The 17,098-nt window shown below is 41.8% G+C and overlaps 3 protein-coding genes across 6 annotated transcripts in view; 2 read left to right on the forward strand and 1 right to left on the reverse strand.

Moving 5' to 3' along the window:
* LOC129011217 (phosphatidylinositol 3,4,5-trisphosphate 3-phosphatase TPTE2-like) overlaps positions 1 to 17,098 on the forward strand; it is a 716,449-nt gene that overhangs the window by 494,505 nt on the left and 204,846 nt on the right. The gene's annotated exons all lie outside the window — the stretch shown is intronic.
* The window catches only part of LOC134738007 (mitochondrial intermediate peptidase-like), a 163,218-nt gene that overhangs the window by 122,711 nt on the left and 23,409 nt on the right, over positions 1 to 17,098 (forward strand). The window lies entirely within an intron of this gene.
* Positions 1 to 17,098, reverse strand: part of LOC129011210 (uncharacterized) — a 49,695-nt gene that overhangs the window by 23,334 nt on the left and 9,263 nt on the right. For all 4 annotated transcript variants that reach the window (XM_063650639.1, XM_063650638.1, XM_063650637.1 and 1 more), the window contains exons 3-10: positions 15,392 to 15,593; positions 14,054 to 14,120; positions 13,066 to 13,141; positions 11,886 to 11,999; positions 8,442 to 8,591; positions 7,463 to 7,600; positions 6,290 to 6,463; positions 4,526 to 4,686 (exon numbers count right to left, since the gene is read on the reverse strand). In XM_063650639.1, coding sequence (XP_063506709.1) covers positions 4,526 to 4,686; positions 6,290 to 6,463; positions 7,463 to 7,600; positions 8,442 to 8,591; positions 11,886 to 11,999; positions 13,066 to 13,141; positions 14,054 to 14,120; positions 15,392 to 15,593 — 1,082 coding nt within the window. The remainder of the gene's footprint in view (positions 1 to 4,525; positions 4,687 to 6,289; positions 6,464 to 7,462; positions 7,601 to 8,441; positions 8,592 to 11,885; positions 12,000 to 13,065; positions 13,142 to 14,053; positions 14,121 to 15,391; positions 15,594 to 17,098) is intronic.

Below are 17,098 nucleotides of genomic sequence, written 5' to 3' on the forward strand. Positions count from 1 at the left end.
AGGGAATGAGAGGGGTCTGGGGTTGTGACAAAATCATGTTTCTAGTGCTGGGCAAGGTGATATGCACCTGTAATATCAGCAACTCAGGAGCCTGAGGAGGGAGGATTGCTTGAGGTCAAAAATTCCAGCCCAGGCCGGGCGCAGTGGCACACGACTGTAATCCTAGCACTTTGGGAGGCCGAGGTGGGCAGATCACCTAAGGTCAGGAGTTTGAGACCAGCCTGGCCAACGTGGTGAAATTCCGGCTCTACTAAACATACAAAAAGTAGCTGGGCATAGTGGCGGGCAGCTGTAGTCCCAGCTACTCCCAACCTGGGAGGCAGAGGTTGCAGTAAGCGGAGATCGTGCCACTGCACTGCAGCCTGGGCAACAAGAGCAAAACTCCATCTCAAAAAATAAAAAAAAATAAATAAAATAAATGAAAAAATAAAATAAAAATAAAAATAAAAATAAATTCAAGCTTAGCCTGGGCAACATAGGGAGAACCCATCTCAAAAAAAAAATAAAAGGCCAGGCACGGTGGCTCACACTTGTAATCCCAGCACTTTGGGAAGCCAAGGCGGGTGGATCACCTGAGGTCAGGAGTTCAAGATGAGCCTGGCCAACATGGTAAAATCCTATCTCTACTAAAAATACAAAAACTGGCTGGACGTGGTGGCACATGCCTGTAGTCCCAGCTACTTGGGAGGCTGAAGCAGGAGAATTGCTTGAACCTGGAGGCAGAGGTTGCAATGAGCTGAGATCACACCACTGCACTCCAGCCTGGGCATCAGAGTCTCTTATCTCCAAAAAAAAAAAAAAAAAAAAAAGTAGTCAGGAAGAGACATCAACAAAAATTGGTGATGAATGGGGTAGCGGTGGCACTGGGGAACAAAAGGGAACAGATATTTTGCACTGCAATTGTCATCTCATTTCTTTTCTTTTTTTTTTTAAGATGGAGTCTCCTTCTGTTGCCAGGCTGGAATACAGTGGTGTGATCTCGGCTCACTGCAACCTCCGCCTCCCGGGTTCAAGCGATTCTCCTGCCTTAGCCTCCCAAATAGTTGAGACTACAAGCACATGCCACCATGCCCAGCTAATTTTTTTATTTTTAGTAGACACAGGGTTTCGCCATTTCGGTTAGGATTGTCTTGATCTCTTGAACTTCTGATCTGCCCACTTCATCCTCCCAAAGTGCTGGGATTACAGGTGTGAGCCATCATGCCTGGCCAATTGTCATCTCTTTTAAATATTGAGCACATATGGCTACGCTGTAAAGGAAATTTTAAAATCTCAGGATCCCAGCCCCCCATCTTCTTACGCAAAAGAGAAAGTCATTGCAACACCCTTTTCCAAATGAATAGCTGTTCCTAAGATCATGTAACAGCCAGATAGATGTCTACTCAGCAAGAAAAGGCCTCAGGTATCTGGGAAGGGCTGCACCCCGTAGATCATTCATAAGTAAGTTATTTGCTGGCCTCCTATAATCAAGGACATGACAATGTTAATGTTAGGTCTACAAACTTTTTTTTTCTTTGAGATGGAGTCTTCCTCTGTCACCCAGGCTGGAGTGTAGTTGCGCAATCTGGGCTCACTGCAAACTCTGCCTCTCAGGCTCAAGCAATTCTCTTGCCTCCGCCACCCGAGTAGCTGGGATTATGGGCGTGTGCCTCCACACTGGGCTAATTTTTGTATTTTTAGTACAGATGGGGTTTTGCCATGTTGGCCAGGCTGTTTTCGAACTCCTGACCTCAGGGGATCCACCCGCCTTGGCCTCCCAAAGTGCTGGAATTACAGGTGTGAGCCACTGCACCCAGCTGAGTAAATTTCTTGATTGCACAGAATGTATGGTGATATTGGTGGACTTAAGGACATTGAATTGTTTATCAGGAATAAAGTATTATATGTGTTTTCTGGGGTCCTGGATAATGCTGTAGCATTCAGGGTAGATTGAGTAAAAAAAATGTAGAGATGGTTTCCTAGTTACATGTTTTTGCTTCTAATTTTCATTCATTTGCTATTTATTCTCTTCTGGCTTTGCTTGTGTATGCATATATATAAAACCATTATTATTATTATTATTTTTAGTTTCTAGTGGAAGGCTTTTATTTGGTTCTGTGAATAGTCATTTATTTTCTATGTATTTCTAGCAAGTTGTATTCATTCCATTGATCTAGAATTCCTAGGCTGCGTTTGTCGGGCCTGCAGGAATTAATGGAGCATACCAGCTTTTTATTTTTTATATTTATTTTTTGAGACAGAGTCTCACTCTGTCACCCAGGCTGGAGTGCAATGGTGCGATCTCAGGTCACTGCAGCCTCCGCCTCAGAGGTTCAAGTGATTCTCTTGCCTCAGCCTCTGGAACAGCTGGGACTACAGGCGCCCACTACCACACCTGGCTAACTTTTTGTATTTTTAGTGGAGATGGGGTTTCATCATGTTGGCCAAGCTGGTCTCAAACTCCTGACCTCAGGTGATCCGTCTGCCTTGGCCTCCCAAAGTGCTGGGAGTACAGGCATGAGCCACCATGCCCGGCCTGGACTTTTTAAAAATTAAAGTGAAATTCCAAAAAGATAAAATTAACCATTAAGTGTACAATTTGGTAGTATTTAGTACAGAACATTCAAAGTGTCATGTAATCACCACCTCTAGTTCCAAAATTTTTATTTGCCCAAAAGAAAACCCCGTACCGTTTGGCTGTCAGTCCCCAACCCTCCCTGTCACGGCACTAGGCAATTTGCTGTCTCCATGGATTTATCTATTCTAGATATTTCATATAAACAGAATCGTACAATATGTGGCTTCTTTCGCTCAGCATATTTTTGAGGTTCCCCCGTTTGTAGTATGTGTCAGTGCTTCATTCCTTTTTCATTGCTGAATAATATTCTATTACATATATTTATCACGTTTTGCTTATCCACTTCCCTGTTGATGAGCATTTGGGTTATTTAACCACGTTTTGGCTGTTGTGAATAGTGTTGCTATGAATATTCATGTACAAGTACCTATTTGAGTACTTGCTTTCAAGTCCTTTGAGTATAGAACTAGGAGTGGAATTGCTGGGTCTTATTGTAATCATATGTTTAATTTGTTAAGGAATCATCTAATGGAGGCTGCATCATTTTTCCCTCCCATCAGCAATGTGTGAGGCTTTCAGTCTCTCTATATCCTCACCAACACTTATAATTTTACATTAAAAAGAAATCATATGGCTGGGCGTGGTGGCTCACGCCTGTAATCCCAGCACTTTGGGAGGCCAAGGCTGGCAGATCATAACATCAGGAGACCGAGACCATCCTGGCTAAAGCAGTGAAACCCCATCTCTACTAAAAATACAAAAATTAGCCAGGCGTGGTGGCATGCGCCTGTAGTCCCAACTGCTGGGGAGGCTGAGGCAGGAGAATGGCGTGAACCCAGGAGGCAAAGGCTTGCAGTGAGCCGAGATCGTGCCACTGCACTCCAGCCTGGGAGACAGAGCGAGACTCCATCTCAAAAAAAAAAAAAAAAAAGGAAATCATAGCCATCTTAGTAGATGTGAAGTGGTTTTCGGAATGGATTTTGAGAATGATCAAGGAAAGCAGAACATAATTTTAGATGAGTCTGAGTCAGGCCATAAGGTAAGAGTGGCTGGGTGTGGTTTTAGTGGGGCTCTGGAAAACCAGCTCTCTAAACAGCAGCAGCAACGCCCCCGCACAGCCCTGATTTGCAGCATTTGCTGATTTCCATGGCGCAAATCCTTCCCGTGTCCAATTTCAAGCTACCAATGGTTTAACAACCAGCTCACCAAATCTCTTAAATGTTGACAACTGGCTCTCATAAGCTGGTATGTGCGGCTACGACTCACCACCATTCGTTCTAAGGGCTGTGCCAAGCTGACCAAGAGGAACTGCTGCAATGGAATGAACCACCAAGTCAAAAGAGTCAGTCCCATGCTTGAGAACAAGCATGCAATGGGGTTTCCAAACCGAGAGGCTGGGCACAGACTCAACCACGGTGACCCTCAGGGGTGCTGACACCCAGCAAGGGCTCATCTGAGCAGGTGGTCCATCATGTTTGTTGTTACTGGAGAATGCCCTTCAGCGCAGGACCCTGGGTATTCACAGTGAATGAGAGCACAAGTGTAACTGGTATTCAGGAATGTGTTTTCCAGGTTTTCAGGGGCAGTTTTTCATGCCACAGAGAGGCCACGTTAGAAGACGCCATACCCATATTCCTGCATGTTTAAGTCTTAGTTTAAGTGGCTTTTTCTCTGTAATAACCTACAAAATACAAACTCGAACACGTTTTGATTTAAATTAAATTTAACTCTCAACAAGATTAGGTAACCTTGAAATCGGAGTGGAATATAGAGGGTGATTTCAAGCACAGAATACTGCCCCAGGCACCATTATGAGCAGAGAAGAAAGTAATTTGTCATCACACCACCGCTACTGTGGCTTGTTGCTGAAGATTAAATTATCTAGGTAATTACTGTAATCAGCTCTTCAACGGAGTCTCAAAGAGCATTATATTGTAACAGATCCTGAGATATTTCCTTTATGCTTACCTGTGATGATTCTGCAAAACCTCTTTTCTAACCCTGAGAAATTCTTCAGTATTCTGTTCAACGTGCTCAATTTTGCATCTCAAAGCTTGGTATTTGGCCAGGGATGGTGGGCTGGGTTTGGACAAATTAGTTTCACAGACATTAACCATGTCTCTTATTAGCTGTAGGTGGAAATAATACACAGATGTCAGAATCACCACATATCAAAATTAATATTTATATTACATTAACACTTTCTCAGAAAGATGGGAAAAGTCCATTTTCCCCCAAAGCTTGCTTTACTTTATTTATTTTTGAGACAGGTCTTGGTCTCACCCACGCTGGAATGTATGTAGTGGCATGACCATAGCTCACTGCAGCCTCAACCTCCTGAGTTCAAGAGATCCTCCCACCTTAGCCTCCAGAACTGTATTTGAATGGGCACTATATGTTCCCTCTTAGCAATACTGATGATTGACATTTTTTTTCTTTTTTTTAAGATGGAGTTTTGCTCTTCTTGACCAGGCTGGAGTGCAGTGGCGTGATCTTGACTCACTGCAACCTCTGCCTCCTGGGTTCAAGCGATTCTCCTGCCTCAGCCTCCTGAGTAAGTGGGATTACAGGTGCATGCCACCATGCCCAGCTAATTTTTTGTATTTTTAATAGAGATGGGGTTTCACCATGTTGGCCAGGCTGGTCTCAAACTCCTGACTGGTGATCCATCTGCCTTGGCCTCCCAAAGTGCTGGGCTTACAGGAGTGAGCCACCACACCTGACTGACAGATTCTTTATGTTTGATGTTAGGTAAATCATAGAATTTTGAATTTGGAAGGGTCTTATATTTTCTCATTGAACAGTTCTTTCCTTATTTTGGATTACTGATTCCTCTGGGAATCTGTTGAAAGTGATTATTTCCCAAACATGCAAAATTTCACATCTATAAACTCCTCTGAAGTCTAGGACACGAATCTCTGATCTTGGCCGAATCCCTGCATGCACAGATGAGGCAACGCGGACCAAGAGAGTGACTTCAGCCTTGTCTAAGGCAGGGTTGGCTGCCGTGGCTGCCTTCCTCTACTCACTAAGCCTGCTTCTCTCCTGGCAGCTCAGAGGAGAAGGCCCATTTCTGAGCAGCCACAGTGGCTCCAATCTCCTCACCAGCGACTGGTTTGAGAGATTGTGCACGACTTCATTCTGACCAGAGAAATATGAGTCTGCCAGGGGCTTCCTCTACATGACACAGAAAGAACTATTACAGATGGGATGCTATGAACTACTGCAGCCATCTGCAGATCAGGAGGAAGCCAGGCTAAGAGCAGAGCCGTCACTCTACAGGAAGTACAGAGGGACAGAAGGAGGCTGGGACCCTGATGATAACACTGACACACTGAGTCTCGGGGTGACCTAGGCCAGCAGGCAGCCCACAGCTGGACTTCTTATTGTCTGAGATCGTAAATGTCCTCATTGTTTAAGTTAGTTGCAGTTTCCCATTTCTTCTGCAGAGAGGATCCGAACTCATTCCAGGGTCTGAAAAGCTATTTTACAAGACAGCAATTTTAAAACTATTTCTGCATTTATGTCACTGTGCCAACATATTCACATTTGAAAATATGGTTTAACTTTCATAAGGATCCAGGGCTTTCTAAAATGCTTCAACAATTTATTTTCTAGCACAACTCTGGAGACAATTTCATGATTCAGTGTTACCTTATTCATCAGATTTCTAAAGACCCCCACCCTCAACATATTTTATAGTAAATTGAATTCTATATTTCAGAGGTTTACCTGGCAGAGGTCTGCTTTCTTAGCCAATAGTCCCAGGTTCACTTCTTTGGGCGTTGTGCCTTTGTGAGGTATCAGTCTGTAAAACTCTGTCATCATCTTTTGCAATTGCTCTGCTGTTTCTCCATTTTTCAGTGCTGCCTTTACTAGGAGGAGAATCCCCTCTGCTTTGCTCACCTTTCAACAGATCGTATATGCTTATTACAATGAAATCTCAATACAGAAATTAAGGAGCATGCACAAAACTATATAAATAATTGTTGGACATATCAAGACTACCCATTTTCTATGGACAGCCATCACAAAGCAAATGCTGATCTTTATTGGAGATGTATCTCAGTTGTGGCAAAGATGCCATGAGGATTGTTACAAAACTGGGCTCAGTTTTACTAGAGGAAAGAACCAGAGTCTTATATTTCTATACATATGTGGACACATCTACATACATATACAGACAGAGAGAAACACTAATGCAACTGTGATAGACTTGCTTTTCACATGAGAAATTTAGAAAACTGTCAGAATCAGACCAGGGATAAAAACCTCCTGAATGTGTTTCTAATTACACAAGTACTTCATGGGCTTTATCCCAGTTAGCCATTTTCTCCTTGAGATAAATTAGTTTAATTCCACAGAGGAAAACTGACCATATTATTTCAATACAACAATGCAGTTGCACAAGTTGTACCATTGGGGATATCTTCTTTTGTCTGCTCTTTTCATTGCAATTATGCTTAATCAAGAAAGGAAGAACATTTTCTGGTGGTCTGGAGGCATGCCTGCCTTTCCTAAGAGTCAGAAGGTGCGAGACTGTGGAGTCACTAGGAAATGGGTTGGAGTCAGGGCATCTCACTGGGGACCAAGGCCACCCATATCCCTCCAGCTTCCTGCAAACCTCTTGGCACAGAGGATCAGGCCTCCTAATTGGCCAGCACCAGAAGCCTGCCTTCGATCAGCTCTTGAGGCTGATATTTTACAGACAGGGATGTCTAGGTTTCTCAGAAGCTTTTCTCCTCAGTGCTGTTAGTGGTCCCTTTCTTCAGGGTACAAGGAAAGAACATTTAGGAATGAATTCCAGAGCAGTCAGGCCAGCACGCAAACACACGTGTTATTGCTGATGCCAATCAACCAGGAGGCAGATTTCTCCCATTCTGTTTCAGCGACACACCGACTTACATCGTTGAGGCTAATCCTGTTCACTGGCTTGAGAAGCATGTGTTCCAGGTGGCCCAGGGCCTCTGCCCAAATCATCTCTACTAAATCGCTCACCTCTTGGCTCAGAGTGCTTGAATTCATGACTTCCTCCAAAAGTAACTGCAACAATAAAATAGAAATGCCACCAAAAAGTCATCATGTGTGAGTTTGTGGAAAACTTACATGGGCCAACGAACAGAGGTGTGAGGAGAAATAATTAATTACAGCCCAGGAGAGTCATCCCCAGCCAGGTAACTTAATCCTTTCTCTACTGGATCCTCCCTCTGTCTTCCTCCATTCTCTCTTCTCTGATTCCCTCCTACCCCCTTTTCTTCCTGTTCTATTTTTTCCTTCACCCTGTAAACTCTAGGCCTGTCAGTAGTACTCAACACATGAAGTCAGGGTTAAGGACCCTTGACTCATGGCTAGGTTGTAAAGAGATCTCCCAAAAGCTGGGAGAGTCTGTTGCTGAAATAAGCAATACATCTCCTGGCTTGTTCTAAAACACATTCCCCACTCAACTTCCATGCATTTCTATGAGTTCAGATTTCCTTTTCTGAACTCCTCCTCTTCCCTCCTGACAGTTATTTATTTATGTACTTGAGACAGGGTCTTGCTGTATTGCCCAGGTTGGGGTGCAGTGGCATGATCATAGCTCACTGTAACCTCGAACTGCTGGATTCAAGTGGTCCTCCTGCCTCAGCCTCATGAGTAGCTAAGACTACAGGCACACCACCATTCCTGGCTAATGTTTTTCAGTTTATGTAGAAATGGGTCTCTCTATGTTGCCAAGGCTGGTCTTGAACTCCTGGCCTCAAGTGATCCTCCTGCCTTGGCCTCCCAAACTGCTGGGATACAGGCATGAGCCACCAAGCTTGGCCCAGTTTTTTATATGTAATAGAGAAAACATTTCTATTAAAAATATTCAATCAACAACAAAAAAATTATAAATCAATCTCACTGCTTGTAATTGTTCAGATGCTAATTGGGTTGCTTCAGGTGTGAAATGTTCTCTTAGTAGAAATCCTTGTTTCTTCAGTTCTTCAATGTAATTTTCATAGTATTCACTTGCATCTTCAGTGGTTTTCTTTATAGCAAACTGTCTTCTAGTCTGTGAATTATGGTGAACAGCAAAAGTACAGTCATTATTTACATATCTAGCTTTATTGAACACAAATAAAGCATTAGGTCCTTGACATGAAGAAGCTTAGAAATTAGTTTTTTTCAAAGAATTACTTAAATTTTAAATTCTTTTTCTTTTCCTTTTTTTTTTTTTTTTTTTTTTTGAGACAGGGTCTTGCTCTGTTGCCCAGACTGGAGTGCAGTAGCACAATCTCGACTCACTGCAACCTCCACCTCCTGGGTTCAAGTGATTCTTCTGCCTCAGCCTCCTGAGTAGCTGGGACCACAGGCATGCACCACCACACCTGGCTAATTTTTTTTGTATTTTTTTGGTAGAGATGGGGTTTCAACCATGCTGGCTTGAATAACTCCTGACCTCAAGCAATCCACCCACCTCAGCCTCCCAAAGGGCTAGGATTACAGGCGTAAGCCACCATGCCTGGCCAGAATTACCAAAATTTTAAACTCTTAATAGCCTAAAACCTGGAGGTAAAGGGGAAAAAGCTTGAGAACGCACAGCAGACAGAAAAGATCGTTTGTTTCACTGGAGAGTCACTCAAAGTTTCCTTCCAAGTCTACAGACTCCTTACCAACCATTCTAATTAGCTTGGAAATCTGGTTTTCCAGCTTTTTGGAAATGAGAAAAAAAAAACAGGGGAGGGGAAGAAAAGAAAAATACTTCAGAAAGGAAGAACTGTTAGAGACAGGCACACAGTGAAAATGAAATCACAGCCAATAGACAGGCAGGAAAGTTATTAGGTCATGCACGTGTTAAAGGCTCCAGCTCCTCCCTCATCCCAAACTGCCTACGGAGGCGGCACTTTCTGCTTTTCCGGGAAACTCCTGCCCCTGTAGTGGGCAGTGATCCTAACATTAACCCCAGGAAAATCTGGGAGAACCTGCCCCAGCTCAAAGCCCTGGTGTCCTTGTAGGTGTTGGCTGAGCCCCTGGCTTGGGGGTGTGGACCCCTGGAAAGCCACACTACTCAGGATACCCATAAGCCGCCCTCCTAGATAGGGGGGCCGCAGGATGCCTCTGAAACTTGGAAAATAGAAGTGCCTGTTGAAGTCACTCCATTTAAGAAGGTAGAGTTTAACGTAATTTTGGAAGATTCCCATCAAAATGGTTTTATTAAGCAGAAGGGCAGGCTGGAAAATCCTCTTCAGCAGAACAGCGGACTAAGGCTCACTGCTATCAAGGTGGACAGGCTTCTCTGCTCAGCAAACCAGGCTCACCCAGGGGATGCTATACACAGACTTGGGCTTGCTGAGGGAGGAAGGCACCCTGAGGGATGTCCTGGCCTAAACGATGCTATAGTTTTCTTTCCCAATGAAGAAAACAATAACACATTCTATCATGTTTTTCACCTTCGTTTTTACTTACTTCTTACCCAAACAACTAAATCCTCCACAAAATACAGTATGCATTTCAGAGTACAAGGGTAACAAAACTCCTTCTCCTTCTTGGACGTATTTGACCATGGATTCGCTTTCTAGCTCTGTTCCCACGGAAATCTGATAAAGATGGCATGTCAGCTGTAATAGTAGGCAAAATTGCTTATGTAATTGTGGCCTCTCATTGATAAATTGCATTGAGACTGGGGGTTCAATGGTGGGAAACCCAAGCTTTGGGCTTGTCAGAGAGCAGTGACTCATATAATTGGGTATGTCCCTTGAGGGCATCTGGCACTTGAGACAATGCTACAAGAGCTACGGGCTCTTGTGGGGTAGGGCTTCCAAGCCAAGTGGATCTCACATCCACCTGATGTGAGTCTCTTTCTCTTGTACCTGAGCTGACACTCAGAGTGGGAACAAAGGGAAAAGCTCCTGGAGCCTGTGTGGGCCTCTGTGAGGGCCACTCTCATGGAGAAGTGACTGTTTCCTGGCCCAAGATAGAGCTGTAGGCAGGACGCAGTGGCTCATGCCTGTAATCCCAGCACTTTGGGAGGCCAAGGCAAGCAGATCATGAGGTCAGGAGTTCGAGACCAGCCTGGCCAACATGGTGAAACCCCATCTCTACTAAAAACACAAAAATTAGCCAGGCGTGGTGGCGCATGCCTGTAATCCCAGCTACTCAGGAGGCTGAGGCACAAGAATCGCTTGAACCTGGGAGGCAGAGATTGCAGTGAGCCGAGATCGCACCACTGCACTCCAGCATGGGCAACAGAGTGAGACTCTGTCTCGGGGAAAAAGAAGAAAAAAAAAGATAGATCTGTAACTCTGAATGTCTACTTGAGAAGGCATCCTGGTGGGTGTTGCAGCATTTTATTTGAACTTCAGGCATTAATTCTAAATTTATTTTTGTTTCATGATTGTTTTAGATTGGAACTGTGCTCTTGACCTGATACTGACTGACCTAGGGCAAAGGTATGGCCTCTGCAAAGCCTCCTTTGTTGTTCCCAGGGCTCTGTGACCTTGAGCCGTCAACACCCCATATATATATTCAGGATTGGAAATGTCACAGTGGATTGTAATGATGAGTGTTATTTCTTTCTAGACAGTGATCTCTGATGCCAGGGTGTGAAGCTATTTTTATCTTTGAGTGTCAGCCCTAGTCGACTGCTTGGTACACAGCAGGTGCTTAATGAAGTGTATCAGTGGAATGCTTTCAGAGGTGTAAATATTAGGAAAATATCCCATAAGTGAAGTGGAACAAGGGCAGAAATGCTATACACCCTGCACCCAATAAACATTCCCTTCTAGCGGGACCCCGTGCTGATCTACTCAGGGGGTGAGGTCCTCACCTCCCATACTCCAAAAGAGAACACATTTCCCCTCTGCAAAATTATTTACCAGGTGTTATGGCTGAACTGTACCCCTACAAAATGCATATGCTGAAGTCCTAACTCCCAGGACCTCAACAATGGGACTGTGTTTGGAGACAAAGCCTTTCAAGAGGTAACTGATTAATTAAGTGAGATCATACGGGTGGGCCCTGATCCAATATGACTGCTATCCTCATGTGAAGAGATGAGGACACAGATGTCCATAGGTGGAAGACCATGTGAGGACACAGCAAGAAGGCAGCTGTCTGTAAGCCAGAGAGAGAGGCCTCACTTCAGAAGAAATCAACCCTGCGGCTCTTTGACCTTGGACTTCTAGCCTTTAGCACTGTGAGAAATAAATGTCTGTTGTTTAAGCTCCCCAGCATGTTGCATTTATTAATAGCAGCCTGAACTAAGACACCAGGTAAGAAGAAAAAGGTTGGGAGGTCAGCTGATTCATTGAAACGAGTTATGAACAGAGGTCAGTAAACATATAGGAATCAATATAAACAGCATTACCTGCATGCCATCATCCAGGAGGAAGTGTGAGGATATCAGGAAAGGACAGTCCCTGGAGTCCCGCGAACACTGCAGCTCTACAACCACAGCTTCCTGGCCTCCCTCCATTCCCACCTGGAAAACAGGATGTGCTTTCAGAAGCTGCACTCGGGAAACATCAAACTACATGTGCCATTTGAAAATGGTGATTATAGTTATAAAATATGTTCATTTAGAGATATAATTTAGAAAATATAGAAAAGTATCAATGAGAAAATTAAAATCTCCTAAAATCCTATGACAGCAATACAATCACTATTAATATTTTGGTATGTTTCCCTCCTGTATTTTTACCATCCCATAAATAGATCTGTATGTTTATACCATACCATTTTTCATGTTTTCCTTATCAAAGAGGGAAACGTTATTTTCAAGTTACATTTTATTAACATATCTCAAAATACAAATGGAACATCACTTTGAAGGCTAGTGTTGATTTATATCTATATATATATTTTAGAGACAGGTCTTGCCATGTTGCCCAGAGTGGTCTCAAACTCCTGCGCTCAGGAGATCCACCTGCCTTAGCCCCCTAAGTAGCTGGGACTATAGGCAAGTGATGCCACACCAGACACTAGTGTTGATTTTCATTTGTGGGGGAAAAAAAACGATTTTGTTTTTCTTTCTAATGCAAAAGGAATGGAAATGCAACATAGTGTAAATACTTAGTGTCAAACCTTCCCTTTCCAAATACAAGAAACCGTCAGTAACAGGGAAGAGCACTTTTATGTTTAATGCCATATTGATATTTTGTACTGTTTAAAATTTTTGCTATGAGCATGCATTACTTTTATAATACAAATACTAAAAATTTAAACTTTAAATTCTAAACATAAACATTTTCTTGACTGTTAAAATATCAGGTCTGGGTGCAGTGGCTCATGCCTGTAATCCTAGCACTTTGGGAGGCTAAAGAGGGAGGATGGCTTGAGCCCAGGAGTTCGAGACCAGCAAAATAGTGAGATTCTGTCTCCACAAAAATAAATATGTAAATAAAATTAACTCATATTTTAAGGAATATATGATATTCAGGATATGCATAATTTTTCAAAACAATGAGAAAATGATCGAATAGGAAAAACACCCAGAAGACATTCAAACAGGTTTTTTTCTTTTTGCTAACTAGAAATCAGATTCTTACTTTCTCCAAGGTGTTATATTTTGCAACTTCAAAATCTTGAGGAAGATGAGGAATTTCAACATTCTGTGTACCAAACCTGAAATTTGTACAGTGTATAATTAAAATTTTAACATTAAATGGATTTTAGGCTAAACAGAATTTCATAAATTTTTTCTCATACATCTTTACAAAACACATGATAGATTCCTTACAAAAAGGCCTCCTCAGCTATCCCAGAAATTGTTAAAAGATCATTTGAAATGAGCTGGATGCCTCCTCTGTGTAATTCTCCAACTCAGACACCCAGTACTGTAGCGTCTGCACTGGAAGATGGTCTCCACGTGACAGAGGCAGAAAGAAGTGGGCCACACACTGTGGGGATGGGCTACTTGTGTTTGCTTTGGATCTGACTCTTAGAAGCTATGTCACTCCTCTCCAGACCACAGTCCATTCCTCTCTAAAATAAAGGAGTCAGACTTCTCATAATCTGTACTTTTCATTTTGGATTTTCTTCTCTTTAAACACTATTATTAACAAATATAACAAGATTGAATGCGATGCCTAATTAACCCGATGTTTTGGGTATGCTTTAAGAAGCCGTATAGAACTTTAGACTCCCATACTCCATTTGAGGAAGGCTGTTATTTCCATTTTTGAAAATATCAGGCAAAATTAACAAACTGTCTTTAATCTAAAGGCTGCTCAGGAAAGTAATAGGATGAAAATAGGTTTTTTTTTTTTTAAAGAATAAAAAAAAACCCACTGGTTTTCTTTTTAAACATCAATTTAATAATTGCACCCAATCTCATTTAATACTGAGAATTTAAAATAATGATCACTATACTAGTTGAAGAAAAAGACTCAAATAAAAAATCACTTAAGAATTAGATACACAAAATAAATTAAAATAAGAAAAAGTCTACAAATAGAATTTTAATACTGTGCTTGAGGTTTACGCAAGATTTTACAAACTCTGTAGAGTCCCAGGAATCAGAAAGAAGTGAATTACTCAGTGAGTTCCACAGTGTCTTCCTGCTCTGTGGCACTGTCCGGGCATAGACCTTCTGTTTTCACTTCTAGAATTAAAGCAAACAGCACACTTGTTTACTGCCCAAAGACTTATTATAATTAGTTAACCTAAGTGCTGGAATTGTTAAGATTTATAAATATATCCTTAAATTAGTTATAATTTTGGGGATCAAAATTTCCCAGTGGGAAAAGAGGAAGGTATAATATTATAAGAGGAAGGTATAACCTTATGAGACAGTGAGAACATACTCTAATTCTATTTTAATAGGCATATCAGGAGAATTCTTATCTGTTATTATTTGAAACTCATTGATAGCCATACAATTTTCAATTGGCACTTTCCTCTTGAAGAGTACAAAGCGCACAGGATCAGAATGAGTTCCTTAGAGTCGGCACCTCACGAGCAAAGGAGCTGGAGATGTTCTAGCTTAGAGGAGGGAAAGTCAAGAGCTCTACGTGAGCTTTTGCTTCATACTTTCTGTACAGAGAAACAGTAACACTATCTAGAGCACTGTGATATATAGGAATAACTCAGTGTGAGGACTTCTTTCCAGTTTTAATTATACTGTCAAGATTCCAAGGATCATCAGTGTATTTGTAGTAATTTGGAATCTGAATAAATTATGCTGGCTGTCATACAGTATGTTTTCAATGTGAAATGAGTCTACTATTTTGTCTATTTCTGTTGTAACTATCATTTGCTGGGACATGTCCTGGGACTGCAGCAGCATTTCTGGACTATTGTCTAAGGAGGCTCCACCCTGCCAAGTCATTACGGTATCTAACACATACCATGTGCTTACTGTAAGTTAGTATTTATCAGAACTGTGCGATTTTTGATATGACTCAGGAAAAGTGCATTTTCCACGTCCAAAGGCTTTCTTCTTGGCCAGTTTCAAAAATAAAATCTTGGCTTATAAAGAAAACACGTTTCTTTTGGGGAGACAATCTTTTGTTTGGAAAGAATTTCTTCAGCAAAATGCTAGTCATCAAATTTCCAATCATTAGGTTGTAGTAATCACTGTTTAACACAAAAGCTTTCCCCTCCCCCTAGTTAAAATCACAATCAGGTTTTCTGAGATGATCAGTGTTTTGTGGCCATTTTAAATCTGACCCTACTAGGCTAGATATCAAGAAATCTGTTTCTATTGCTAAAGTAGTCTTTTGTCCTTTGTTATTTTTCTGTCCATTTTCTGAGGTAATAAGAAGTCTAATTTTTTTTTAGTATTTCTGGACAATTCTCTATGATATCTTTGACAAACCCAAGTGTGTACTATGGCACCTATGATACATTAAATGCTTGCTATGAAATACCTACCAGGACTGCTCGGCTTCTGATCAGGAGGTGGTGTGATGTACAGGGGCTTATAAGGATCATAATTCTTTACATCCAAGAGTCTCTTTTCTCTGATAGATTCCCATATAAAATCTGGGTTTGCAATATGAACGTGGTTCTTTTGGATAGAATTCAGTTGGTACTGACTCAGAACATCAGCATTATCTAAGATTATATATGTGCACTAAGGAAAAAAAGAGTCAATCCATTACGCATCAGGAAAAACAACATTTAAATAAGTTATTTGTATCTGTAATTTTCACCCTTAAAAAGTATTGTTTTAAGGTAGTTTGTGATAGTCTTCCTCAAATTTCTAAAAACCTCTATAAATTATCAGTTTCTAGTTACATAAACATTTTAAAAATCAACTGTTTTTAAAGGATATGGATATGAATGCACCATAATTGATTAACCCTAGAGGTTATTTCTAAATTTTCATTATTGTAACCAATGCTGTGATGACTATCCTCATGTACACATCTTTCTGCACTTGTTCAACTATTTTCTTAGTAGTGGAAACGGAGGTTCACAGGTTATTCATTATTTATTTTAATTTGTAATTTTAGAAAATCTTGTTTCTTTGTAGAGATGGGGTCTTGCTATGTTGACCAGGCTGGTCTTGAACTCTCAGCCTCAAGTGATTCTCCCATCTCAGCTGGGTTTACAGGCATGAGCCACCATGCCCGCTTATAATTTTATTTATTTTTTAATAAATAGTAAACTCACATTGTAGAATATCTAAAAAATAATGATGACATAACTTCATCCCCTCTGTTGTCCCCAGTTCCTCTCTGCAGAGGCACCTGCTGTCACTTGCTCCTCGCGAATCCTGCTAGAGCTACACTATGCGTAGACACATGGCAGCGTGCTCCTCAGCCTCTTCCGTGCCGGGTTTTCCACTGAATTTACCTTGGCGATTGTTCTTCATCATTACATATAGAGCTGCCTCATTATCTACAGTAGCTGGGATGCACATTTCACATGTTTATGCACATTGACTTCCACAAGGTTGCACTCACAGTATGTGAGTTTCTAAAAAGGAGAGACCATGTTGGCAGTTCTCTACACAGAAGACAAACTGAGAAGGGAGAGCGGGCACGAATTACTTATCTGTCCACAGAGACAGTGAGACAGCTCAGTGTGGGAAGCTGTATAAGGGAAGTATATACAATTCTACCTGAACTGGAAGTAAACAGGGACATTGCATTTCTGGTATTCAGCTGGAGTTGAACACGCTTCACAGAATAGATGAGGCTCACAATGGCCAAGCTCCAGGGCTGAGGTCCAGGGAGGGGCAGGCTGAGTCAGCTCATCAATTCGTCAACAGAGGGAACAGCAGAGGACAGGGGCAGGCCAGTCTGGCACCTAGAGCCTTTGGATTTCTATTTTTACTTCTTACAGTGAGGTGGTTTAAAAAAGAAGAGGTTAGACTGAATTATTTCTAAGATTTCATCCAGCTGTAAAATCCTATTATTCTGAACTGCCAGGCTTACAAGTTCAAGAGGCAGAAGGTAAATTCCTACAGCCTTTAAATGAACAAAACAAACAGCATAAGCTACACTGCGAAGATGAGTCTGCACTGCATGTCTTTCTTTCTGCACCCAGGAACCTGGCTTACCAGTGTATCATCCCAGCATTGACACACTGGTGAGTGACAACTGCACTTTTTGCAAATCCTGTGTACTATGA

Source organism: Pongo pygmaeus, chromosome 14, assembly GCF_028885625.2.
Source record: "Pongo pygmaeus isolate AG05252 chromosome 14, NHGRI_mPonPyg2-v2.0_pri, whole genome shotgun sequence".
Classification (NCBI taxonomy): Eukaryota; Metazoa; Chordata; class Mammalia; order Primates; family Hominidae; genus Pongo; species Pongo pygmaeus.